General features: G+C 41.7%; 2 protein-coding genes across 2 annotated transcripts in view; both read left to right on the top strand.

Moving 5' to 3' along the window:
* Window positions 1–17,842, top strand: part of LOC143136020 (anoctamin-4-like) — a 39,313-nt gene extending 21,471 nt beyond the window's left edge. The window contains exons 6-28 of the mRNA XM_076296447.1: window positions 938–1,090; window positions 1,594–1,694; window positions 2,311–2,355; window positions 3,176–3,304; window positions 3,689–3,795; window positions 3,961–4,016; window positions 4,825–4,946; window positions 5,351–5,485; window positions 5,938–6,034; window positions 6,212–6,272; window positions 9,665–9,747; window positions 9,969–10,109; window positions 12,188–12,352; window positions 12,495–12,531; window positions 13,058–13,169; window positions 13,529–13,586; window positions 13,695–13,792; window positions 14,771–14,913; window positions 15,157–15,309; window positions 15,913–16,060; window positions 16,187–16,306; window positions 16,481–16,586; window positions 16,840–17,842. Coding sequence (XP_076152562.1) covers window positions 938–1,090; window positions 1,594–1,694; window positions 2,311–2,355; window positions 3,176–3,304; window positions 3,689–3,795; window positions 3,961–4,016; window positions 4,825–4,946; window positions 5,351–5,485; window positions 5,938–6,034; window positions 6,212–6,272; window positions 9,665–9,747; window positions 9,969–10,109; window positions 12,188–12,352; window positions 12,495–12,531; window positions 13,058–13,169; window positions 13,529–13,586; window positions 13,695–13,792; window positions 14,771–14,913; window positions 15,157–15,309; window positions 15,913–16,060; window positions 16,187–16,306; window positions 16,481–16,586; window positions 16,840–17,034 — 2,565 coding nt within the window. The 3' untranslated portion in view covers window positions 17,035–17,842. The remainder of the gene's footprint in view (window positions 1–937; window positions 1,091–1,593; window positions 1,695–2,310; window positions 2,356–3,175; window positions 3,305–3,688; window positions 3,796–3,960; window positions 4,017–4,824; window positions 4,947–5,350; window positions 5,486–5,937; window positions 6,035–6,211; window positions 6,273–9,664; window positions 9,748–9,968; window positions 10,110–12,187; window positions 12,353–12,494; window positions 12,532–13,057; window positions 13,170–13,528; window positions 13,587–13,694; window positions 13,793–14,770; window positions 14,914–15,156; window positions 15,310–15,912; window positions 16,061–16,186; window positions 16,307–16,480; window positions 16,587–16,839) is intronic.
* A 927-nt stretch (window positions 17,843–18,769) lies between these two features.
* Window positions 18,770–24,228, top strand: naf1 (nuclear assembly factor 1 homolog (S. cerevisiae)). The gene is made up of 9 exons (XM_076297290.1): window positions 18,770–18,990; window positions 19,218–19,875; window positions 20,286–20,445; window positions 20,881–20,974; window positions 21,086–21,168; window positions 21,796–21,956; window positions 22,889–22,940; window positions 23,062–23,146; window positions 23,419–24,228. Exons 2-9 carry the CDS (start codon window positions 19,226–19,228, stop codon window positions 23,787–23,789), a joined length of 1,656 nt encoding a protein of 551 aa, XP_076153405.1. The 5' UTR covers window positions 18,770–18,990; window positions 19,218–19,225; the 3' UTR covers window positions 23,790–24,228.
* Window positions 24,229–24,506: the final 278 nt, after the last annotated feature.

Raw genomic sequence — 24,506 nt, 5'->3', positions numbered from 1 at the left:
GCTAAGTGCGGTCTGCAAAACTGCACTCAAACAGGAAGGGACCAACACTGATGTAGCAACGAAAGACCATGGAATGTTAATGAAATTCAGCTACTTGTGGCGATTACAGGAGATACAGTACCCTCCTGAGTTATTGGCACCTCTGTTAAAGTTGACTAAAAAGAGGAATATAAAATTATCTTTTGGAAATTGATCATAATGCCTTAAGTAAAAAAATGAGGAAATATCCAACACCAATTTTCTTTGTGAATGAATAATGTATCATAAATAAATAAATGTTCTTCCTTAAAATACAGGCGTCATAAGTATTGGCACCCCTATATTAAATTCCCATAGAGGCAGGCAGATTTTTATTTTTAAAGGCCAGTTATTTCATGGATCCAGGATACTATGCATCCTGATAAAGTTCCCTTGGCCTTTGGAATTAAAATAGCCCCAACATCATCACATACCCTTCATCATACCTAGAGATTGGCATGGTTTTATTTCAGTTAGTCTATTAGCTGGTTTGATTTGCATTGAGCTCAATGAGCATAAAAATAAAAATTATTTTATATTCTTATTTTTAGTCAACTTTAGCAGAGGTGCCAATAATTCTGGAGGGTACTGTATAACCTAATGTCAAACTAATGTCAACAAGCAATGGTCAACAAGCTAATCACCTTTTGTCTGTATGTGGCGCAAGTCATCTGTGATCCATATGCTAGGGGATATTCAGCCAGCCCCTCTACCTTATGACCTTGACGCTGGACACTGTTAGTGGAAGACAAATGAGTAGGCCATCATCTTAATTATACTGGCCAAAGGGGCTTGCTCTTCCTCCTGATTATGTTTATTAATCATTATCCATATTATCCGTTATGTCTATGGTCCAGACAGAAAGCGTAACCTTCATTTTTTTGTTTTGCTGTTGACCCCTGCTCTGTGTTGTGCGCAGGCAGGGAGGAGTAAGTCCAGTGGCCTGTGCTTCAGCGACGGCAAGTGTCGAATCGACTACGTGCTGGTGTACAAGAAGTCCAGTCTACAGACGGAGAAGAGGGAAGTGTTTGAGAGAAACATCCGCGCCGAGGGGCTGCAGATGGAGAAGGAGGTGAGCGAGCACTCGGGTGTGTGTGTGTGTGTGTGTGTGTGTGTGTGTGTGTGTGTGTGTGTGTGTGTGTGTGAACTCACTCACCCCTTTGAATGTCCCAAATGTGCTGATGGTCCATGTTCTTTTTCCATATATTTGGAAATGGCGGAGGGGGTGTGGGCAGGAGGAGGGAATGAAAAAAGAAAAATGCTGAAAATGTGCATATGGCATTCTGTGACAGTCGCCACATATAATCTGACTGTGCTGATTCAGAAATGCCAAGGTCACAATCAGATAGTGCTTAAAGGGACTGACTGAGAAGCTGTTTAAAGGGACTGTGAGGTTTCTGTAGGCAAGGCAAGAAAATGACATCATTTTCAGTGATATCATTCCTGTGCATTGCCTCTTGACAATATTAAAGCTTTAATACTTATAAAAATGTGATATGTAGTGCTATATCACTACATTACTGTCATTCATCAGAGCTCATTTCCATCCATACCTAACGGCTCTCTCCCTCACAGTCCTCCATTACCAACAGCGATGTGATCTTCGTCAAGCTGCATGCTCCGTGGGAGGTCCTGTGCCGCTACGCGGAGATCATGAACATCCGAATGCCCTTCAGGTAAAGTGCCTTTGGCCGTCACCTCCAGCGTCCTCACATGAGGCTGTGTGCCTCAGAGAGTGACCGCAGCACTGCTCCGCTACTAATCACGCCTAATCTGTCCAGTCGGAGAACTTGTTTTACATCTGTGTGTGACATATATTCTTGTATAACTTGTTTTACATCTGTGTCTGACAAATATCTATTTGCACTTGTCTAGTTGTGTCCTGTGGTCAGTCTTATGTTTAATGTATGCTTAGTGTGTGTCAAATCTTGTTTTAATACTGCACATTGGAGTATGGGGAAAACGCAATTTCAGTCTGCTGTGTAATGTACTGTTGCATGGTTTGATTGACAATAAAGTTGACTTGACTTGACTTGACATGCTTATCTATCTATCTATCTATCTATCTATCTATCTATCTATCTATCTATCCATCCTCTGTTGTTCTGTTCCATCCAGTTCACTCTTGACTATATAAAACAGCAGCTCATGCAGAGCTAGATGGGCCTCCTTTGTTAGGTTCTGCTCGTTTATTTTGCTTTTCTGTGAGGATTTTTGTGCCCTGTTATTGTAGCTTGTGGTTCTAGATCTGAAAAGTCAACTGAACTGTCTTTGCTGTTCTGTTTACCACAGGAGGAAATTCTATTACCTGCATCGGCGCTACAGGTTCATGACCAGGTCAGTATGAAATCAGCACTAATTATCACTAATTATATGTTACTGTACGTTTTTAGTTTCATCTCCCTTCCCTGCCACTTGATGCTCTGGGGTCATATTCATGTTGTTCAGTTGATTAGCAATTAAACTGATCAGTGCTCACACACGTCAAGTTTTATCGTCAAGAAGTTATCATCCTGCTGTAAGCAATCAGGTGATTACTGAAGAGGACCCTTTACTGGTAATGATGAATTTTTTCCAAAATTCAGTTGAAGGATCAAGGCGATTTTTACTTTACCAAGTGGGGAAATGGATTTGCTGCCATGATTCACATCCAAACAAAGACAACATTTATTGCGACATAGTTAGTACTGGAAATGGAAAAACACAGTAGTCGGGGCAGTCGTGGCCTACTGGTTAGGGCTTCGGGCTTGTAACCGGAAGGTTGCCGGTTTGATCCCCGACCAGTAGGAACAGCTGAAGTGCCCTTGAGCAAGGCACCTAACCCCTCACTGCTTCCCGAGCGCCGCTGTAGCAGGCAGCTCACTGCGTCGGGATTAGTGTGTGCTTCACCTCACTGTGTGTTTACTGTGTGCTGAGTGTGTTTCACTAATTCACGGATTGGGATAAATGCAGAGACCAAATTTCCCTCACGGGATCAAAAGAGTATATATACTTATACTTATACAGTAGCAGTAGGCGGTTCATGGCACCTGAATAGAAAAAATGACATGTATGTATACTGTACGTCTACATTGTATGTGTGTTTTTAGCCAGGTTTGAGGAACATGTTGAGGAACATGGGTTATGTGCTGGCTTGTGTGTTACATGTGTCTCACAGACTGGAGAAGAAGATGAGTAAGTTCCGTGGATGGCTACCTCGCAAACCCATGAAGTTTGATGAGTCCCTCCCTGACCTGGAGGAAAACGAGAGCTTCACTGCCCCCTTCAGTCGACAGCGGATACACCAGTGAGTGTGCGCACAGCACGGCACGCCTGTTCCAATATCCCTAATGGCCTTTGATCGATTGCCATAAGAGTACACCAGCAAGTCATTATGCTAGTGGATGAGCTGTTGATTACAGAGGTAGATTAAGGACTTGCTCTGTAAATCTCAAATATTAAAGTCTATATATTGCATACATGGGATTTTGTGGTCAAGCAGTGGTTTTTTTATGAATGAACCACAAGAGACATAGAGAAAGGAGACAAACACTGAATCCATTTCTGTAATTTTTGCATTTTATTCTGCTGTAGACTAAGATTTATTAAGATTTATTGATGACTATTTTCACACAGGCCTGCTTGGATGTTGTTTGGTAGCCTCTCTCTGTCTTCTCACTGTCCTCTTTAGTTTCATCATCCACAACAAAGACACATTTTTCAGCAACGCCACAAGGACACGAATCGTCCACCACATCCTCCAAAGAGTCAAATATGAAGAGGGCAAAAATAAAATAGGTAGGTATGAACAACACTCATCAAAATCAACAACAAATAGCTGTCTAAAGTAGGTCGGAGGGGTTGTTCACTTTAATCAAAGTTATTTTTGGGCCTGGTTTATGTCCATGTGAGTGTGACAATGCTAAATGAAATGTTTTTACTTCACTGATGTTTTTTCCACAGGCTTAAACCGACTTCTGAGCAATAATTCCTATGAGGCTGCTTTCCCCCTGCATGAGGTACTGTACTTTACAGTAACCCAATACACTATTTTTGAAAGCGGGAGATGATTTAATTATTATAGTATTCCTTTGAGAGGTGCAAGTAGAAATGTTTCCCTAGCTGTATTTAAGAGTTATTTTGAGTACCTGCACTTAATGTGATTAATGACCTACTTTTTTTAGATTTGCATTGATGAAAAGAAATGATTGTAGGGATTATTTTTGCCTCGTTGTCCTCCTGTATGTGAGCCTTTCTGTCCACTATCTGCATTTACATTTACTGGAAATGACAGATTAATTTGCTCCTCAATAGAACTTTATTGCACAATGTCGTCTTGAAGCTGTAACAGTGCATCAGTGCAATTCCCACTTCCCAGTCTACTCAAAAAGCTTCATAGAATGTCATTGTTTAGATGTTATGAAAAGGCATACTACATCTACTGCCTCATACTGTCATAATTTAGATGTTATGAAAAGGCATACTACATATACTGCCTCATACTGTCATAGTTTAGATGTTATGAAAAGGCATACTACATCTACTGCCTCATACTGTCATAGTTTAGATGTTATGAAAATGCATACTACATCTACTGCTTATGAAAAGGCATACTACATCTACTGTCTCATACTGTCATAGTGTATGACTCCTTGCCTTAAATGTCAGTCTTCACATGCAGGAATTCCATTATGGCACATAAATAGATTTGATTTTAAACATAACATTTTGAGATGTCTGGAATTACTCAAGTTCAAGTTCCTCAACTTACACTCTGTGTGCTGCCTGAGAATGTGCTGTAATGGGCAGTGACTCTGTGTTGACCAGGGGAGCTACAGAAGCAAGAACTCGATCCGTACTCACGGGGCAGACAACCAGCGCCACCTGTTGTACGAATGCTGGGCCTGGTGGGGCGTCTGGTACAAGTACCAACCGCTCGACCTCGTCAGGTACAGACACACACACAGACACACACACACACACACAAAGAACTTTCTCCATTGAAAATGGCAGAAGTGAATGAACTTAACAGTACAGTTAGTGAGTGATCATTTTCAAAAAACACACATACAGTGTTTTTAATGTGACAAGCATGATACAATAACAGGTCTGGCTGCACTGCTGTTAAGTAAGGAACATTGAACATAAGGTACATTTCACATAGATGCATAATCAAAACAAATAGTGGATTGCCTAATACTGATTGCATTTATCAATACCATACCAATACTTTTAATATCATAAACAGAGACATAATTATAATACTACATGAGGCACAAACATGAGGCACTTGATGAACTGAACTGTGGATAGAGGGAGCAGCAACTGTCTTTCATCATGTTGTGAATCTCAGACGATACTTCGGGGAGAAGATTGGCCTCTACTTCGCCTGGCTGGGCTGGTACACGGGGATGCTGTTCCCAGCTGCTATTGTAGGGCTCATGGTCTTTCTCTATGGGGTGTTTACCTTGGAGCACTGCCAGGTTAGGTAATGTAACTGTCAACTCAGTTCTATCAAATTATCGCATTCATGTGAGGGAATTCTTAAACATTTTCACTTAGTTATTACTTCAAGATACTTTAAGTAAGATATGTGATGTTGAAATTCTCGTTGAGATCAGGATAGTCTCAGGATAGATACTGTTTTACTGAGAACATTTTCTTTTCTGATTTGCAATCAGGATGTTAACCTAGCTAGCATACAATATATTCTGTATATTCCAGTATATAGTTTATATCAGCTGTGTATGAAGCGATATAAATGTCCTCATGACGTTTGCTTATTCTAACCTTAACACAATCATTCAGTGAGATCACAGTAGCATGTGCACACTCGGAGGCCTGTGTAGGGACACAGGGACAGACAGATGTCAGAGCCAGAAAGAGCTGCTGTCACTGCTGCTGTGCTGCTGCCTCTAAGATGGCCTTTACTTCTTTCAGTAAAGAGGTCTGCCAGGCCACTGACATCATCATGTGTCCCCTCTGTGACCACTACTGCCCATACATGAGACTCTCAGACAGCTGTATATATGCCAAGGTGAGGCTAACCTACTTGAGTTGCTTGGTTTGCCTTTTTCTTCAAAAAATGTATGCAAATGTGGTTACTTGCTATTCATATCTGTTCATGTAGCGTACCTCAATACAGTTTTGGGATTGTGTGTGTGTGTGTGTATGTGTGTGTGTGTGTGTGTGTGTGTGCTTGTTGGTATTGTAGGTCACCCATCTTTTCGATAATGGAGCGACTGTTTTCTTTGCTGTATTCATGGCAGTTTGGGGTAAGTGTTTAAAAACATTTAAACTCAAATAAGCATTCTAAAGCAATGTCAAGCATCCTTCCCCTAACACATAGTGAGATTTCACCTGATACAAATGGCAGCGTGTGTGTGTGTGTGTGTGTGATTTGAGCTTCCGAAGTGTCCAGTGTGGGGCTGCTCCTTGCAGCGAGAGCGTGCGGAGGGAGTGCTGCAGTCTCTTGTTAAGCGTGCCCTTCAGCGTTGCACCAAATCCCAGGCATTACAGGGCAAGAAAGGAGTGGCTGGAGAGAGCCGGTCCAGCTCCTCATAATAGCAGTAGGAGTGAGCCAGATGAGTGGAGTACAAACCAGCCGCCGCTAACGCCACGCCGGTGTGGAAGCCAGCGTCATGCCGTGGTGCAGTCAGAAGGCTGATGCTCTCTGAGGATCCAAAACATAAGACATAGGCAGTCAGGTGTATAATACTGTGGACGGGATGTGTTATTTATGTCGTGAGTCGGAACAGATTTCATGTCGTTGCATCGGAGGCGTTGAGGATTACCTTTCGCGACAGGTTTCCCTGGTTGCTTTGCGTCTTTGTGGCTTTCTCGGATCTGCGCGTCATAGTTCCAGCACTTGTAGAAAAACAGCGCGACGAGCGCCAGCTGAAGAGCGAAGGTCAACACGCCCATCAGCACAACCACAGTGCCCACTGCAGGAGACCGAGACAGCATGAGCTCTTGTTAAGACAGGTGCACATGTCGTAGTTCATCACCCCACTCCGCCGCTGCTTAGAATCACTAGCCATGGAGTTTAAATGACAATCCTAGTATATTTTTCGGACTGCTTCTGAGAGGTCTCCTGAGGCTATCCTCAGCATTGCAAATATAAACACGGACGCAGTGTGTTTGTGTTGGAACTCTGATCCACTCCCCAACTGAGCACAGATGCAGATCAAAGCTTGCTCAGTTTCTGTGTGTGTGTGTGTGTGTGTGTGAGTGGAAGTTTGCTCAGTTTTTGTGTGAAAATCGACTGCCACGCTGTTGTGCTGGAGTTTGAGAAAGTTACTTTTCACACCTCTCTACCAAAGGATTTTAGATCTACACACATCTGTGGTGTTTCTTTGGTTGATCCAGTGCTCACTGGCAAACCTTTGGGCCATAGAACATCAGGCATCAGGCATCAGTTGACGAGCCATTAAGAAGACTAGTGGCATGAAGTTATTCATGTGATGTGTGTCCTATCTGAGGAAGGTGTATGTGTCTGTTGACACTGTTTGTTGACACGTGTGGTGCCTCTAACTTGCACTCCTCTGCCCTCACATTCTCACCTCCAGTTCCATAGTGACACAAGGACAGTGAGAATCACAGTACTACTTAAAATAGTGTTTCACAAACCCATTGGTGGCAAATATACCAGTGACAATCATGTGTGCACGTGTGTGTTTGTGTGTGTGGGAGGCCTTCAGTGAGCTATCAATAACAACATTGGCTTGTACTACTCATTGCCCAATTCCTCACTTACAAGTCCTTCCTCGTGTCCAGGGACTGCAAAGGAGACCTTTTGGACGTTAGCTAGTGGTGAATAGTTGGATGGTGATGGATGGACAGACAAGTAGATGATGGCTGAGCGGATCGATGGGAGGAGATTGCTCATAAAGATGGCCCAGAGGGGGCTTGTAGCTGTGGCTCACCTGTGCTAGCAGTAAAGCGCTCTTCCCTGATGGAGGGCGGCAGAGCATCGGACAGGCTGCTGTTCAGTGGAAGCTCCATTTGAGAGAATGTCAGTCACTCTAGACGGTAAACAAGAGATACATCGTTAGAATCTGTGCTATTATCTGGGTGCACCAGTAAGACTTATTGGAGTATTTTACAGTTGTAGTGTACATTTTGAGATGATAAAATGATGGTGATTGGATTGAAGTAATGTAGTGTAGGTGAATGTGCCATGTCTGAGAGCCCTGCTATTCCTTGAAGGTTTGAACGTTTATGTTGCTAGACTGTGTTCTTAAAACAAGTGCAATAAGAAGCAGAACTGCTGTATCCTCTACAGCTGACAAGAGAGAGGTGGACAGAAAAATATGAAACATGAAACATAGATCATTTCTAGACTATTTGTAAAAGGGTATTTATAACTGTAATACTTCAGACTTACTGTACATAATTTATATTTTCTTCTGGAAATTACCTCAACATATTTCATGTCACTAAGGAATGTAATACACATTGGTCAAAAGTGGATGTGGATGTTAAAAGCTTATGCTCCTAATAGTTCCAACATATTAAAACACTATGAAGAGAGTGGACAAAGTTAGTTTGTCAATTAGAAGAGGGCTAAAGGGTGCTTAAGTGCACCATAAAGTGTCATACTGCTTGCAGTACAGTGACATAAGAGTGGAAAAATTGCTGCCCAATCAGCCATGAGAAAATCACTCAAATAGCCTGTGACATGGGGTATTATTGGGAAGAATTTCTAGACCCCTTGGATGCCCCTTCAAGCAGTACTACACCACTGAAACACACAAGAACACTTTTTCAATGTTTAAACACGCCTGTGTTTTGAATGTGCCATCTCCCAGTAAAAAGCAAAGGTCAATAACCTGAACAAGAGCCATAAAGCAAAGACAAGTGTGCAAGAATGCCACCCTCTTGTCGTCTAATCTTTTGAAACAGTTCCATTGTCTACTGTGTCATATCCAATTAAAAGCACAGAAGCCAGTAATAGAATTAGAATACTGGAAGGGAAGCGTCCGTGCACCCTGGAGAGAAACTATGCACAACAACAGCCTAACGAGAGTTTGGGTCAGCCTGCAGTCGCTTGATAAGAGCATTAAACAGCCTTAACACATGCATGACCTACGAATGTACGTTAGTAACATGCCTCTCTAAAACAAGTTGCTCTCATGTAATTAATTTGGGCTCTAACAACATTCAACATACCTGGAAGCCTAAGAGTCGTGAAGCTTTGCCCCTCCGAGAATCCCACAGTCAGCTGTCCTCCAGAATGAAGTGCTTGGCTTGTAACAGCGAGGCTCTGTTCACAGGGCTTTGTTTGTAATTCTATGCGGTATTCTTTTTTGGCCGTGGCTGTAAACAGCGTGGTCCTCCACTGGACACATGGAAAGGAGCTAATTGCCGGGCGCCCTGAGCAGAGAGAGAGAGAGAGAGAGAGAGAGAGAGAGACACTCTAGTGTTCAACTCTCATCATGTCAGAAGTTAGCAAATAAGTTGCCAATAGGTAATCTCTCCCTGAGGACTTTGTCCACAATAGCTCAGAGTCGCCCCCTTTCACACTTTCTTTCTCTTCTCACTCTCTTATTCTCTCTCTTCCTCCCTCCCTCCCTCTAAATGCCTGTGTGTGTGTTTCTGTGTGTGTGTGTGTTTCTCTCTGTGTGTGTGTGTGTGTGTGTGTGTGTGTGTGTGTGTGTGCATACAGCAACAGTGTTCCTAGAGTTCTGGAAGAGGAGACGTGCAGTTCTGGCCTATGATTGGGACCTCATAGACTGGGAGGAGGAGGAGGTGGACCTTTCCCTCCTATTCACCATTCATAAGACACTGGATACAGTACAGAGAGAGAGCAATAGTGTTATGCAATAAAAACATGTCTTTATCAACATATTAATACAATGCTATCAAGATTCGTATAATAACCACACCCATATCCATAGCACATGACTGCATACTTTTTTTAGATACACGCAATTTGACTGTGTTTACAGTCTGCTTTTTGTCTCTTACAGGAAGACGTCCGGCCTCAGTTTGAGGCCAAGTACTCCAAGAAGGAGCGGATGAACCCCATATCAGGGAAGCCGGAGCCGTACCAGGCGTTCACAGACAAATACAGCAGACTCATAGTGTCAGCATCAGGAATCTTTTTCATGGTCAGTGCCCCTCCACCTCCAAATGATGGGTTGAGATAGATATGTTACTATACTGTAGATCCTAAGCTTTACGCCAATCTGAAGCATGTAGCTTGATTACACAGAGCAATAGTCCCTGTTAAATACACACACACACACACACACACACACACACACACACACACACACACAGACAAACAAACACACATACACTTGCACAAAATACAGTAACTTAAGTTCTGTGAACTGAATGCTACTGAAAGATCATTCAGGTTTAGAGAAGAGAAAAGAGAGATGACACTGAGAACTAGCACAGGGCAAAATGTAAATTAGCAGTTCATTTTTCTAGGAAGGTAGCCTACTGTATGATCCTAATTCTCAGGCTGATGATAATCCTTTCAATCATATGTGGACTTTTGATCAGCTACTAAGTGTGGGCCTATTGTGGGCCTACTGTCACATGCTTGTCATATGTCCACAGAAGTAAGCTTGGACCAGGAAATGTAATCAAATGTATTGTCATGTCTTGATTGATTCACTCTAATGGTCTCACTACAGCAATGGTCTCAGTTTCATCAACAACTCACCATGTGATCCCTATCAATGTAACCTATCATAAACTGCCATTCTGTAGTCAGAACTCCCGCACCACTTTGGTGTAGCCATCATCCTCTGAGCTGGGTATGTTCATTCTCTGATTGTTTCGTATGATCTCTCTGTAACTTCACATTATTCATTCTAGATGGACACTATTATGTTTGGATGAGTAACTTACACCTGACAAATAAATTGTTTTAAGCTCTGACCCGCATAGCCTTCTTGAGTTTCTTAGATTTCCTCTAGGTTAGAGGACACGGACAGCTTCACGATTTCCTTCGACCACTTCCAGTACCCTCTTTGTTTCTGAAAGTGACGTCCTATAGTACAAAAAGGTGTTATGATAGATAGGTTTATTTTGTCTGACCTAAAACTTGATTAACATTTGGACCTTGTCAATGTTGTATATTTCCTTATATTTACTAATTTTACCATGATAAAAGATACACACACAAAACATCAAGGATGCATACTCTTGGCCTTTTGGTCTCCCTCACAATAATTATTCCTGACAGAGACAGAAAGAGAGGAATGAACACAATAGTGTTATGCAATAAAAACATGTCTTTATCAACATATTTATAGCCTACAATGCTATCAAGATTTGTATAATAACCACACCCATATCCATAGCACATGACTGCATACTTTTTTTAGAGACACGCAATTTGACTGTGTTTACAGTCTGATTAACATTTGGATCTTGTCAATATTATATATTTCCTTATATTTACTAATTCTTACCATGATAAAAGATACACATACAAAACATCAAGGATGCACAGATTGCACACTCTTGGCCTCTTGGCTTCCCTCACAATGATTATTCCTGTTTTTTTTTTAAAGATATATTACTTTACAAATACATAATTTTTCATATGGGTCACTATCCTTTATTGATATAGCTAGTAATTTACACCCTTCAGCCATTGCGTTCCTCCAAGGAATGTTGTCTTGCACTGCCACCCGTAAACATACGTCAGTTCAGATTGAGCATCTTTGTAGTACCAATGGAGGAATGAGCTAGCAAATGCTACCAGTACAGGGGCGTCCCTCTCTATCTTCAAGAATCTCCTGACAACCAAGTTCTTCCGAGAGAGCCTAACACACCTAGCTGCACTTATCAAGCACTTCTATCTCTATCCACTGCTATGTCATATGACTCTCCTGGGCTTTACCCAAACTGCACTATCATCACCAGGTTATTTTGCATGTAAAGACTGTATTGGCTGTTGTCAATGTCTCCTGCACTGTGGTTTGAATAGTCCTCATTTGTAAGTTGCTTTGGATAAAGGTTTCAGCTGAATGCAAATGTAAATTACAATGTAAATGTGAATAAGAAAATTCTTTCACTAGTAGTTGAGGTCAGTTGATTTTTTTATCACCCGTCATTGAAGTAAGCTAATGATAAACGTAGAGGTTTATCATTAGCCTTCTTTCGGACTTCTTTTCTTTGGCAGATGTTGATGCCTGATAGTGCACTCTACCCTCTCCTTCCCCAGATTCTGGTGGTGATTGCTGCTGTCTTTGGCATTGTGATTTACCGCGTGGTGACGGTCAGCACGTTTGCTGCCTTTGACTGGGCCCTCATCAGGAATAACTCTCAGGTGGCCACTACCGGAACTGCAGTCTGCATCAACTTCTGCATCATCATGCTACTGAACGTGGTGGGTACTGCAAGTGGTCTCACACACGGTCATGGCCACAGTTATGAAATTATCATCCAACAAATCACCTCACTAAATTATTGTTCTTGGTCTTCTCCTTAATTTTCCTGTTTTTTGTGTGTGTGTGTGTGTGTTTTTCCAGTTGTACGAAAAAGTTGCACTTCTGCTTACCAACTTAGGTAAGGTTATTAAGAGGAAGACATAGACCTTTGTTTGCATTTATACAGAAATTGCTTAATTCCACAATGTTGACATGAGTCTGAGGCAGTGAGGTAAGAGGGCTTCAGGGGTGGCCGAGAGCTAATGTATTTGCATGTTAAATCAAGTCAAATGTATTAAAAATAATGTAAATTAAGTAAAATAATAACTTCTCTTCCCTCTTGAGTTTGCTCAGTTGGTCTCCATGCCGAAGTAGCCAAAGAACAAAATGTCAGTTGAATAACTACGCTAGGGTGATCTGCAGAGGTCTCATAACTCTGCATAAATTATTTCTTTTGATGGAGAAAAGCGTCTGCAAATCCCATAACCAGAACCAGAAAAGTAATATAGAAACAAAGAGTTTTGGAAGCTTAGTTATTTCATATTGAATCTAACTAAAGCCTTATTTTACTCAATGATGTAGCAATGGCATGTAGGTATTAGTAAAGATATGCATGTAGATACAGTAAGTGAGTTGACACTCTCAAATTCTTTTTGAACACACAGAGCAGCCAAGAACAGAATCGGAATGGGAGAACAGTTTCACCTTAAAGATGTTCCTTTTCCAGTTTGTCAATCTGAACAGCTCTACCTTTTACATTGCATTCTTCCTTGGAAGGTAAGACGTTACAGTCAAGTTGTACAGCTCCGCAAAGAAAACTCAAAGGAATTGTTTAGTGTGTCCATGTGTGACTAGTCAACCAGATTTTCATCTGACAGCAGAGTAGTAGTAATTTGTAGCTAACCTAAGACATTAAACACAGACACACACAGAGCAGCTCTTGTGCTTGTGCCATTCTCTTTCAGTGTAATCTTGGTCCATGCCCATTATGCCAACTAACAGCCCTCCACCCAAAGAAACCCACATGTCCATAATGAATGCAGTGCAAATGGCTACAGCTGCCATTTCATAAGCCACCTGACCATTTTGTCAACAAGTTCACTCCGTTTCCTCACAGTGTTGTTTTTAATGGCTAGGTTCACTGGTCGTCCAGGTGCCTACATTCGCCTGATCAACCGCTGGAAGCTGGAGGAGGTAGGGGGTGTTTCACTATGGCACTCCATTTTGATATAAATGTTGGTCTTTAGACGTGCTGACAGGGTAACATGAGAAATCTGCCCCCCCTCCCCTCCCCCCTTTTAGTGCCATCCAAGTGGTTGTCTTATAGACCTGTTCATGCAGATGGGAATCATTATGGTGCTCAAGCAAACTTGGAACAACTTCATGGAGCTGGGATATCCGTGAGTAGGGTTGGCACGATAATCGATAGCATGCATAAGGAAAAAACCCCACAGCAAATCACCTTAAAAGCTTTTAACCATAAGCATTCTTTCACTATGCCCAACTCTATGACTGTTTACAATAAGCCAAACAGTTCTCGCAGTAACGACAGACTACGCTTTTATGTCCATTAGCGACTCAGATGCGTTTCATACACATCTAAAGCCTTATCACTTGTTATGGTAGAAATCTTTTTGTCAATAATGCCATTGTGATGATACATTGTTATGTATCATTTGTACAGTTGTTTCTTTCACTGACAAGTCTGGAAAATTCCATTGTCGTCCCAACCCTATCCATATGGTTTCTTCAATTGTCCTTTGTTATGAATTATATGCTTTGGTCTCACTTGAAGCTAACTTCCCAGGCCTTTTTGGGAGAGCTGCACTAATTTGCTTGTTTTATCTGTTTGTTTGTATTTTCTATGTTGTGTATCCCCACTCTTCTACAAACGCACACACAGACACATACATTCACCTAGGTCATTTAGGAAGGCAGGATTGTCCAGGGTGACACATTGGCTGATGTAGGACTGTTATCTTACTAGACCTGCACCATGTTGTTTTTTTCTTTTGTTAATGAATAGCTTCTGACACTGAATCCATCACACATGACCCAAATTTTGATAGTTTACTACTAATTTATTATTGCCTTCATCATGAGATTCTTTCTGAATATTCAAGAAAGCATAATTGTATTTGCAGCAATGAAAGAAAAATAATTTCAAAGAAGACTATTAAGTTAAGTGCGATCAGAATGACCTGAATTAACAGGAATCAACAAGATCTACAATTAGGTTTCTACTCAAGGAAGATCACAAATACATGTCTAAAATAGTCATGCTTGTTTATTATGTAACATCTTTAGATCATTGCCTCCTCACTTGACCAACTAGCTATTCATTATTGTCAACTCATGGGGGTTGCCTCTGCCTTTAGACTGATCCAGAACTGGTGGACACAGCGACGTCTCAGGAAAGAGTTTGGCCAGAAGGCTATGGATGTCTTTCCCCAGTGGGAGAAGGACTACAACCTCCAGCCTATGAACACTTATGGCCTGTTTGATGAATACCTGGAGATGAGTATGTGATGTCTTGAATAAACTGCAGATTTAATGAATGCTATTATCTGTTGTTTTGACAAAAAATACTTTGTCTGTTTTGTTTATCAGAGTTTATACTCTATACAGCAACACTTCCCAGAAAGCCAGATCCAAGGCAGACAGACAGATCAACAGTTACATTTGATTGTGCCAAACAATCTACTAAAACTACACTACCCAAAGTGTGTCGCTGCACTCACATGTCCAGTACTGTTTTCTTCAGTCTTACAGTTTGGCTTCACCACCATCTTTGTAGCTGCCTTCCCCCTGGCCCCTCTCCTGGCCCTCCTCAACAACATCATCGAAATCCGTCTGGATGCGTTCAAGTTTGTCACACAGTGGCGCCGACCTTTGCCCTCCCAAGCCAAAGACATTGGTAAGAAGAGCAAACGTTATGTTGGTCAACCTTGTGGAGGAACTTTAAAAAAAGGCGGCTCCTGAGCTATTTGACAGCAATGGTTTGATCAGTCTGTGACACAACCCTAAGAGGATTTATTATCCTCATGCTCTACCCCTCCAAATCCTTGTGTTTCAACTCCACCTTAAAGGATAAGTTCGGTGTGATATTGACCTAAAGTGTGTTGAAACATGATACCGAGTGTGAACTTTTGTCTCATACCCCATCTCGGCTTGTCCCCTGCACTCCAAAATCTGGCGCTAATTAGTTCTCAATGTTTCGTTTTAAATGTCAGGGCCCTCGGATGTCTACCAATGAAGTGTGGAACTACTTTGAGCCTTAAATGGTGTAAAACAGTGATTTATTTGCATGGCTAGCCCGATGCCCGAGGCACCCCCATTGAAAACCTGTTGGTAGCATCGGCTAACTAGCACCAGATTTCGGAGTGCAGGGGACAAGCCGAAATGGGCTATCGGTATCATGTTTCAACACACTTTAGGTCAATATCACACCGAACTTATCCTTTAACATGACTTGAACTGGTCGTTGTTCAAATGTTATTTTTTTGTGGGTTTTTTTTAGGAATCTGGTATGGCATTTTGGAGGGTATTGGCATTCTCTCTGTCATCAGCAATGCCTTTGTCATTGCAATTACCTCAGACTTCATCCCCCGGCTGGTTTATGCCTACAAATACGGCCCCTGTGCTGGGCAGGGCCGTGCGGGGGAGAGGTGAGGGATCAGTCTACATGAGTGGAGCACAACTCTCAGGATACATGTGTATGTTGAAGGATACATCTGTTACAATATATATTGAATCCCTGCTCTTCACTGCTCTTCTCTCGCCCTGTTTTGTAGGTGTATGATGGGCTATGTTAATGCCAGTCTCTCAATATTCCGGGTATCCGATTTTGAGAGCAAGTCCCAACCACGAACAAATGGATCAGAACTGTTCGGGGACCCTGTGAGGTATTGCAGGTGTGTCATCCTCTATTTTATAACTAATGACCTATTGCAGTTACTGACCATAAAGACTGATGTTTAGTGTGACAGTAACATATGAAGGAAACATTCAGCTTTATATGTCATTTGGGATTTATATAGATTATAACGTGGATGAAACGTAAGAGATTGTTATTTGTTTGCCCTTAGGTACCGTGACTACAGAGAAGATCCCAACTCTGAAGAGCCATATTCTTACACACTGCAGTTCTGGCATGTCTTGGCTGCCCGCCTGGCTTTCATCATTGTATTCGAGGTTAGGTTCTTTCTATCTATCAGCAACCAGGAACTTAGTCCATGACAGTGTGTGAGATTTTGAAGTTCTATTTAGTTTAACTGATATCCCTGTATGCTTGCATGAACTTGAACTGAACGAGTCTTATCACTTTAAATAGCAATGTAGAAGGTCTTCAATAAGCAAAGTCAAAGGTGCAGGTAACATCAGAACATACTGTGAGCATTCAGTGATAGCACTGATCACTTTCCTCTGATCTCCTCTGTTGACACAGCACATGGTTTTCACCATCAAGAACCTCATTGCTTACCTGATCCCTGACCTGCCAAAAGACTTGCGTGACCGCATGCGCAGGGAGAAGTATCTGATCCAGGAGATCATGTATGAGGCTGAGCTGGAGAGACTACAAAAGGAGAAAAATGAAAAGAAGAAGAAGAATGAAAGAGTTCACCACAATGAATGGCCATGAATACATGAAAAATAGCCTAGGCATGAGCCATCCAGTAATGACTGACAGTTAAATGTGGGTCATGAATCTTTGTATGAGGAATGATCCAGTAAAGCATTAGCACAACAGGGGAATTCACTCTCCCGTATATTTTAATGCTAAAATACTCCACTGGTTTCAGGACAGTATGGATGACGGTGATATTTGCTTGGTTTTCATAACTCAAATCTTAAGACATTTCATGTTTAACTGTACTTTTCATTTGATTGTCTGTTTTGTAATACATGGCCTTGTTGCCATCTTATTGCATGTGGTCACAATGAGAGACGGACAAGGACATGAACTGAACTCAACCACAAGGGCCAGGAGCACCAGGAAGTGGATTTCGTAATGACTCAAAGGTGTCACTTTCCTCTGGTGTGTTACTGAAATGGTTGATGGTGGAACAGTTTCCTCAAATGTATACCTGCTTCACCATGACGTCGCACAGTCTTTCCTATTTTGGGACATGCCAGTATTTTTTTCAGACAATGAATGTAAATATATGATGAAGAATTACTCTTGTTACAAAAGAAAATGTTCTCTCTTCCATTGTGAGTTGAGTAACAGATTGTTTACAAATTCTCTTGTATCTATTCCTCAAGAATTTAGGACAAAATGCTTCCAAATGGAGAACTACTTAGGTGAATGTATATAATAGAGAGAAAAATCCACTAGAAACAATATCTACAGTGCTTTACTGATTTAGTTTAAGAAAAGCTCTTGTAACTAGTTTCCATAGCAAGTTCAGATAAACTGTTGATATAGGAGACAAGCAGTACAATAAAGCTATATTGCAAGCATTTTGTCAGTCTCTTTTGGGTCCTTCATTGATGCACAAGATTCAATCATTATTTTCTGTTTCTTGTGCTCCTGTCTTATTGTTAGTGACATCTCTTTTGCCACGTTATTGAGGGGCCTGAGAAAGTGAAAGGGGTATAGTTGGCTATTAAGAGGACGTCAGTTGAATTGTCATTTGTTTACAGCAATTGTATTCTCACCAAAGACTTCCTATGCAAGACAAGTAAATAAATATGGGGCATTTAAAGGTGCCGTCAGCTACTTGATTTCAAGGCCATATTTTTTGTAGTTTTCAGCAAAATTCTCCTCACGATCCATTACATGAGTAACTGTACACTACATACTTAATACACTGCTAAAGAAAAAGAAGAAAGAAAGAAAAAACAGTCTAGGCAGCCCAGGCTCCAAAAACTGAAAGCAAAGTGGGAGCAGCCTGCTCCCACAAAAATGAAACCCTGTGTTAGCTGGGAATAAGGGAGTGGTGAGCTCTCTGATATGTTTCATTTGGTCTTTGGTTAAAATATAGGTCTAATGCAAGTTGTATGGGACATAAGCATCTGCTAATAAATGTAAATATTAACATAAACAAAGGCGACTCCTTATATTAGGCAATAGCTGACTTTGACTTTAAAGGCACATAGGCTTTTATTTTGATGTTGTGCACATAGACTGTAAAAAATAGCACCGGAAGTGTGTCCCATTAGGCTACATTTAGTTCCATGAATGGTGCCCTAAATAAACGTTGGTGCTCTTACTTTAACTTACAAAATAACATACATATAAATATTACATTTACTTTATAGTCCTAGTTCAGATAAAGGTACTACCACATTTTATTCTCAAAGACTCTCTGACGCAGCTAGACGAGAGGCTAGACTTTTATTTTGGCACTTTCATCAAATGTTTTGACCCGAACCACGTGAAAGAGTCAGCACCACGCGTAAGGTTTACTAGAATAGATACATCATAAGCTACTGGAAGTTAGGGTTGGGAAATTACTAACCGTTAGATATACTTAAACACATCATTACGATTAATTAAATTATCGGTTTGTTTTTACTACATTCTGTCAGTTATAGTGAGCTTTTTAAGTCACAATTCATGTTCAGCACGCAGCAGTTAGCAAGCTAACATCAGGTAAGTTTCCACTTTTCACATGAGAAATAATCATGCAAGCTATCTTTTACAGTCCGCTCGATTATTGTGATCGCAAATCTTGAATTTCTTTTGTCTATTTGGCAAATTTGGATGTGTTTGTTGTAACATCAAACATAGATTTGGGAATATGTCTTAGTGGTTACATTGACGGCGTATCTTAACCATAAGTTAAGCCAGTTAACATTAACGTTACTGTTTTCAAACAGATTTGAAAATGGATAAAGATGGTCGCGGGGATTTTGAAAACCAAACTTTGGAAGAGACTGCAGTAAACGACTACAGTGCTCCAACCGTTGGAACTATATCTGTGGCATCAACTAATACATGCACTGAGAGTGATACTAACCTGGCAACAAGTCTGGAGACTCAGCCTGCAACATCAGAGGATATGGACACGACCGCCTCCACCACCTTGGGAGCAATGGAGTTCAATTCCACAAGTGTTCATCAGGAACCTGTAAAAGAGTCAACAAGTAACAGTGCGGACAGTGAGATTCACATAGAGCCTGGAATTAAACAAGAGTATGTTAGTGTAGACTCCTCACAGGGTGTCTTGTCAACGGACCAAATGGATTCTGAGCTGATGCTGAAGACTACAGACTGTATCGAAAAAACGGTTGCATTAAAGGAAAATGTTGCCACCAATCAAACAGAGCACATAACGGAACAGGAAAATATCCGGACTGTGTCGACAGAGGACATGGAAGTTACAGCAACTCTACCAGTAACAACTGACCATACGAAGATGGTGCCACAGTCTGCTGTGGCCTCCGTCACGAATCTTGAGTTTGTCCAGAAGTCTGAGGGACTGAGCAGCATCACTCAGTACAGAGGGGACAGTTCTGATGACCACTCGTCAGACAGGTATGCCAACTGACTGACCTGCAGAGCAAATTCAAATTTGTTAACAGTTTCTTCTGGGATCACCCTGGCTAGTAAGATAGTGGAGATAGTTATTTTTGTATTGCCCAATTATATGCTACAGGTATCCCTTTTCTTTATAAATCATTAGCCTTATTGCTGAGAAGATGTTTTCGCTTCCGTAAGACCATTAACAGTAAATGTAATCATATTGCGCTAAATTACTGCTGAAAGTAGGCTCCATCATTATCAAATGAAAGCAAGCAGACAACAAGGTTTTAAGATTGGGAAAACCCAGCAGAAGCATTACAAATTATATTATGGTTTGTGATGGCTCTTTAGTTAATCAAACTTAGCTTTTGTGACCTGCAACGTATGACATTAACTGAGATTTCTCTCATTCTTTCCTTCAGTGATTCGGACTCAGACTCTTCGTCGTCTTCATCTTCCTCCTCTTCTTCCTCCTCATCTGGACCTCTACTAATTGTTTTGGAAGAGGACGACCAAGAAGAAGGTCTCGGTAAAGGAAAGGGACCAGCGCCTCTCAAGACTCAAGATGAAGTCCTCGTTGATGTAAGAGAGAAACACATCAGAACCGCTGACTGAACCCTCTGATTCACTCTAAAACTCAGTGCACACAGCAGTTCCAAAAGAGTGATACCAAAACACACTGTACTGCATCGCACTTGTGTAGACATTGTAGACCAGCGGCATTTCTTTCCCTTCACAATACATCTACTGCTGCTAAACAGCTAAATCTGTGGTTCTGTTCGTCACCTTGGTACTCGGTGGCACCAAGTCCAAAACATTGTCATATTTAGTTACAGCTCCATTCCATTCAGGTTAACTGTATATTAGTGTTGCTAACAATTACTTTTGTCCTGTATTGTGGGAGGATGCCTGACTAGATTTAGCTCTCTCTCTCTCTCTCTCTCTCTCTCTCTCTCTCTCTCTCTCGCTCTCTCTCTCTCTCTCTCTCTCTCTCTCTCTCTCTCTCTCTCTGTGTAGGAGCTGCCTGAGGTGGAGGACCTCCACATCAGTCTTCCAGAGGACACTGAGCTCAAGCCCATGGGACTCATCTCCAGTATCGTTGACAAGCTCGGTATGTGGATAAATGATTTGTCTTCAGCTGTCTCTGTGGATAGATGTACATATTTTAGCTAAACAGTAGGCACATGTGTGATTTCTGAAGCACATATTGTCTGTTCTCTAGTGATTGTGGAGTCATTCAAGGATGCCCCTCCTCTCAATGATGACAGTGTGATCTTCAGTGAGAAGAGAGTGGCCATTGGCAAGGTAAGAAAGTATCAAATCTTTGACGTTTTAGAAGTCATCAATTAAGTCATCAATTAAGGTCATTCTTTCTCTGTAGCTCAGGATTTTGATCAACTGTTTAGTAGTCCAGGTTAGCACTGTAGTCTCTGACCATCTCAGAACTTGTAACATGTTGTGCTTATGGAACCGCCCGAATTAACAGGCAGTAGGAGGAAACCAGTGTTACATTATTCCTAGAGTCACGAGTCTAATAAGCAGGTGATGGGAGGCATTCCCATAAGCAGTCTGTATTGTGGGTATATCAACCTATTATGGATAGTGATATTACATTGATGTGAAACTTTTCCACATTAAGTGGAGTCTGATTTAGGTTCAACAGGGGTTCTATAATAAATTGTTATATTTTCAAAAGAGAGAGCTTCACGATTTCCCTTGACCACTTCCAGTTCCCTCATTGGTTCTGAAAAGTGGATCTTACACATGTTGTTAAAGAAAACTGGGAGACTAGTGGGACCACTGGGGCACTACTGGGACCACTAACATAATCAAAAGATCATGAACTTCTAAATATAGAAAATGGCAGAATCAATTGCTTTCCAAACATATTTGAAATGAACTTGAGAGTTGATGAATCGTCTTCTTACCCAGGTGTTTGAGGTGTTTGGGCCCGTGGTGCAGCCTTTCTACGTGCTCAGGTTTAACTCCGACAAGGACATCGCAGAGAAGGAGCTCAAGCACAAGGCCACGGTCTACTTCGCCCCCGCGGTGAAGGACTTCACTGCCTACATCTTCGCTGAACGGCTCAGACAGTAAGCCCCCCAGTTTCCAAAGCACACAGTCCCCTATCCACAGCCACGTCAGACGTGTGGTCTCCCACAAAGGATAGAGAGGAGACCGCTCTCCTTCACAAATGTTACTGCAGATGCAGCTGTTTCACAAAGTACAACTTAATATGAACAAGAGTAGAATAGTGGGCTACACTTTACTTGACAGTATGGACATAAGAGTGAAATGACACTGTCATGAACGTGTCATAAACAAGTCATAAACGTGTATGACACAACGCTTCTGTTACTAAGTACATTCTGTTTTTGTCATAACAAGTTAGGGTTAGGGTTCATGTGTCATGACATTGTTATGTCACTCTTATTTCGATACTGTCAAGTATAGTGTAAAAGTCTAAAATAGTGCAACTCTGCTCACTTAACTAATGGCAACCGGTTTCGGTCAGTTCACTAGATGGGATGGAAAGCCACTGGAATGGGGTCTGTGTTATCCCTAGAGTACCAAAGCCATGACGTAGTGTTGTCAAGGCAGCAATTTCACTGGATCTAAACAAATCAGTCTAACCATAGTGGTGATGTGGCTTTCTTAATCTACAGTTAGGTTCAGAAATATTTGGACAGTGACACAATTTTCATAATCTTGGCCCTGTATGCTACCACAGTGTTTTTGAAAGGAAATTATCGAGATTAAATTGTAGTGCAGGCTTTCAGCTTTAATTTTAGGGTATTTACATCAAAATTGGAGGAAGGGTTTAGGAATTGAAAACATTTTCATACATTAGTCCTTAATTCAAGGGACCTAAAGTAATTGGACAATTGATTCAAAAGCTTCCATGTTTTGTCATGGAAACGGAACGTCACACTTTGGTACTCTGTTAAGAGTCAACACTGATCTAACCCTTCATCTGAAGTGATGGTTGATCGGAATGTCTCACTTATCACTTGTGTCTCTTCAGGCTGAAAGGATCTGATGCCTCCTGGAAGAATGATCAGGAGCCTCCACCAGAGGTTAGTTGTCATGGTTTTCATTCTTACCAGTTGGTTTTAGACATTACAAGGTTAGTGCCGTGTAGGTCTATTGCTTATCTGTGCTGTAGAGAAGATGTGAATAGGCCTCTCCCTCTTTCAGGCTTTAGACTACAGCGATGATGAGCAAGAGGCACTGGCCAAACGGAGACTTAAGGAACAAAGGAGAGAAGAAAAAGCTGAGACTGGTAAGGCTAGTGCAGCCAAGCACACCCTCTACATGACTGCTCTGAAGAGTCCAAGCACACCCTCTACATGACTGTTCTCTGAAGAGTCCAAGCACACCCTCTACATGACTGTTCTCTGAAGAGTCCAAGCACACCCTCTACATGACTGTTCTCTGAAGAGTCCAAGCACACCCTCTACATGACTGTTCTCTGAAGAATCCTACAAGTGTGCCTCATCCATGTCTTGTCCACCATACCCTTGTCTTGATGATATTTGCATTCCTCTTCCACAGATGGTGACAAGGACAAACAGAAACCAGGCAACAAGAAGCCCCCCAGACGAGAGCCACGCCAGGCCTTGACCCCGAGGCCGAGGGGGCCTCCCAACCCCCGCGCCGGGCCACCCAGCCCCAGAGCCAGCTATCAACACCACCTCCCCAACCCACACTTCCGCCCGCCTCCACCCATGGGTGGTGGTTACAACCTCCACCCGCCATACCCCCCTCCCTTCCAGGCTCCACCGCCATATCTGTCCATGTACCCCGGGCCACCCCCGGCACACATGCCCTGGCCCCCTTACCCCTTCCCAGGGATGTTCATGCCGCCACCTCCCCCTCCACCGACTCCACCCCCACACTCAGCCAATCAGCATCGGCCAAACTGAAATCCAATGTCTTACTCACACAGGTATAGATTATAGGCACTTTGAGATATCAAATGTCAAAGACATTGTAGTATCAAGTTATCAAAGACATTGTAGCTGAAAAGGGGGGTCTTTGATCATTTGAAAGGGAAATTACAACAGTGAACTAGGCTGTTGATATTAGAGCCTTATCTTAAGTTTTATCGGAAAGCATAATAAATACCATCTGGACATCATCCATATCCACATCATATTTTTTTAATTTATTTTTTTAAATGCCAGTCTGACTTTTGAGGTTTTGTTTTTTCTTTTCAGAAATAAGTAAAATGAATAGTTTCAACAGATGTGTAAATAATGCTAACACTGATGGCTTGTAAATGACATTACACGGTGAGATCGATCCATGTTTGTATTTAGTCCACAGCTTTTTTTTGTTTGATAATAAATTTTTATATATGTGGTTTGTGTGACCGTGAAGTTACTTTTATGTTTAGAATGAGTGTGTATGTGTGAGTGTGAGTACATGCATGTGTGTTCCTTTACAATTTATTACATAAAATGTGGGCAACATAGATTTGTCTATAGATATTAGCCAAACTGTTTGTACAATTTGGCCAGCTGCTAAGCTTAGTCTGTTTTTGCATTGTAAAAAGGAGAAATAGTCATTTGAATGCAGTCCAGATTTGCCTGCAGGTGTTCAGTTGCTGGTTTATACAGTGGCCCACTAACGTCAGGAGT

This window comes from Alosa pseudoharengus, unplaced genomic scaffold (genome assembly GCF_046254945.1).
Source record: "Alosa pseudoharengus isolate Yale_2024_CS ecotype anadromous, Long Island Sound unplaced genomic scaffold, YU_APseudo_1.1 YU_APseudo_1.1_scf_20, whole genome shotgun sequence".
Lineage (NCBI taxonomy): Eukaryota > Metazoa > Chordata > Actinopteri > Clupeiformes > Clupeidae > Alosa > Alosa pseudoharengus.
Note: the sequence above shows the minus strand (reverse complement) of the source record. Positions and strands in the feature narration are given on the sequence as shown.

What these genes read in the sequence shown, in the direction of transcription:
- naf1 (XM_076297290.1), top strand. Translation starts at nt 19,226, where the DNA reads ATGGATAAAGATGGTCGCGGGGATTTTGAAAACCAAACTTTGGAAGAG. An exon ending in ATCAGGAGCCTCCACCAGAG is followed by an intron (nt 22,941 to 23,061) that starts GTTAGTTGTCAT and finishes TCCCTCTTTCAG; the next exon opens with GCTTTAGACTACAGCGATGA. An exon ending in AGAAGAAAAAGCTGAGACTG is followed by an intron (nt 23,147 to 23,418) that starts GTAAGGCTAGTG and finishes CCTCTTCCACAG; the next exon opens with ATGGTGACAAGGACAAACAG.